General features: G+C 36.2%; 1 protein-coding gene across 1 annotated transcript; it reads left to right on the top strand.

The window, feature by feature from the left end:
* Positions 1-780: 780 nt before the first annotated feature.
* Positions 781-2211, top strand: LOC108200997 (peroxidase 10). The gene is made up of 4 exons (XM_017369286.2): positions 781-1030; positions 1118-1309; positions 1449-1614; positions 1701-2211. Exons 1-4 carry the CDS (start codon positions 827-829, stop codon positions 2108-2110), a joined length of 972 nt encoding a protein of 323 aa, XP_017224775.2. The 5' UTR covers positions 781-826; the 3' UTR covers positions 2111-2211.
* The last annotated feature ends 352 nt before the right edge of the window (positions 2212-2563 follow it).

The raw sequence follows: 2563 nt of genomic DNA on the forward strand, positions 1-2563 counted from the left end.
GTTTAATTCATGCATGATAATTTGTATTGTCCTATTATAAATGGAGAAGTTTGAAGAGGAAGAAAAATATATCAGAACAACAAAATATTCCCAGAATATAGTTTTAGTATTCCTTGTTATGTTCTGTTCTATACTTCATATACTTAAACTATACTAGAATCCTATACACAAAACCAACAATATATATTAGTTGTTTACCTCTTGTCATGTATCGAGGGGTAAACACAAAATCGACATTGCATCTCGTTCGTGTTTTGCGTGTTGGTTTATTTTTCGTGTCACGTACTCAAATGCGAAAATAAATACTAAATTTTCGTGTCATTTTCGTGTCGTATGAAAAATTGCCGGATCTAGATATGTCAAGTATTTTTCATGATTTTCAATATTAAAATCAAGCTCCAGAAGCAATCAAGATATGCACATGTTTCCATGATATGTATCCTAGCTTCTAATTAACCACACATATTTTTCAACAGTTTTTAGCCTGACCCAAAATTGACTCACCGACAAACACGACCTGAAACCCGAAATTGTCACTCTAAAAAGAATTTTGCAGAATCTGCAAAGAATTAGAAATTCTGAAACTGTGATGATTAAAGGCAAATGGTAGATCATGTTTTACTAAACAATAAATTCTGTGCAGCATATTCGAGGCGGCGGCCATGGACATTACTCATTAGGTTATTACAACCATAGTGGCATCACCACTGTCTGATTCTGCCAATGACTGCAGTTTGCTCTTTTCCCTTTTTTGCATATATAATGCTCTTAATGTCTTGCCAAAGTTCTGCATTACAGTAAGAAAATCATCTCATTTTCGAGAAATATGGCTCATGCATTCTTGCCTTACCTTGTTATTGCCTTTCTATTGGCTATAGTTTCCAATGGCCAACTTGATTACAATTATTACGATGACTCTTGCCCGAATTTACCTATAGTTGTTAGGAACAATGTCTGGACAGCTTACAGGAACGACACCCGAATTGCTGCATCTTTGCTTCGGTTGCATTTTCATGATTGTTTCGTTAATGTAATTATCTTTAACAATTAATGTCGTTTTCTTGGTTGAATAACTAAGTCACTGATCTTGTTAATTCGCGGTTCTTGATTTTTACAGGGCTGTGATGGTTCTGTTCTTCTTGATGGCACAGCTCATTTCAAAGGAGAGAAGAATGCAGGGCCTAACCGAAACTCAATTAGAGGACTCGATATCATTGATAAAATAAAAAACGATTTAGAAAGAGATTGTCCCTCGACGGTTTCTTGTGCTGACATATTAACTCTTGCAGCTAGAGAAGCTGTCATTTCGGTACTGAGACAGTTTTCTTCTCACTATCAATACTTCTGTCATTTTTTATAGATAAGTTCTAAAGGGATTAGAGTAATGCTACGTATCACAAAAATGACGGTGTGACAAAATTAGACAAAATTTGTTTCTGTTTATTTAGGCAGGAGGACCTTATTGGGAAGTTTCCTTAGGCCGCAGAGATGGATTAACCTCACTCATGAAAGCAGCAAATGCTAATTTACCATCGCCATTTGAGCCTCTGGATAAAATCATTGCTAAATTTACGTCGAATGGTCTTGATATAAAAGATGTTGTAGTCCTCTCAGGTAAATTGTTGTATTACAGCAAGATTACTTGCTGCACAATGAATGATATATGCAGCATCATACAAAAAGACTGATTCATTTTGCAGGTGCACATACTATAGGCTATGCTCAATGCTTCACATTCAAGAGAAGGCTATTTAACTTCAAAAGTTCTGGCAAGCCTGATCCGACACTCGATCCATCACTACTGACAGATTTGCAAGAAAATTGTCCTAATGTAGATGGATCAAACAACAAGCTGAATCCACTAGACACTTCTACAACTGAAATGTTCGATAACACGTACTATCAAAACCTTGTGAACAATTATGGTCTTCTGGAATCTGATCAGGCCTTAATGGCAAACGAAGAGACTGCTGAAATGGTGAATGAATATAGTATGTACCCTTATCTGTTTGCAAGAGACTTTGCAGCATCTATGGTAAAACTCGGAAATATTGGAGTTATTACAGGTCAAGAAGGACAGATTAGGAAGAAGTGTGCTTCTGTTAACTAGGTCTTTGCTTGTACTGATGATGTGTTGGCCGTGAAACTTGTACAACATTGGAGTTATTGTGAAACCATGGATATATTGGCAATAAAGTACTCGTTGGATCTTGTGGAAGCCTAAAAAAAATATTTGATTTATATATGTGCATGTGTGCTTTCCTAATCTCTAATGATCTATGACATCATTAGTAGTACTCTACATAACACATGCAGCTTATTGATGTAAAACTTTTTAATTCTCCAAAAAAAGTTTCAACCAATACAAAGATGCATAATTCACAGAAATGCCAGTACCATGATTCCTCATTGAATAAGGTTAATTGTCGTATACTTCTATTTTGTTGTTTTTGTGGCTGAATAGAGTTCAGCAGCAGGGAAGAAAGGATGGGCTCGAGGGAGAGGATAATTGCAGTCACAGAATCACCAGTTGGAACCAGGATTCCACCATGGGACTGATGAA

This window comes from Daucus carota, chromosome 9 (assembly GCF_001625215.2).
Source record: "Daucus carota subsp. sativus chromosome 9, DH1 v3.0, whole genome shotgun sequence".
Taxonomy (NCBI): Eukaryota; Viridiplantae; Streptophyta; class Magnoliopsida; order Apiales; family Apiaceae; genus Daucus; species Daucus carota.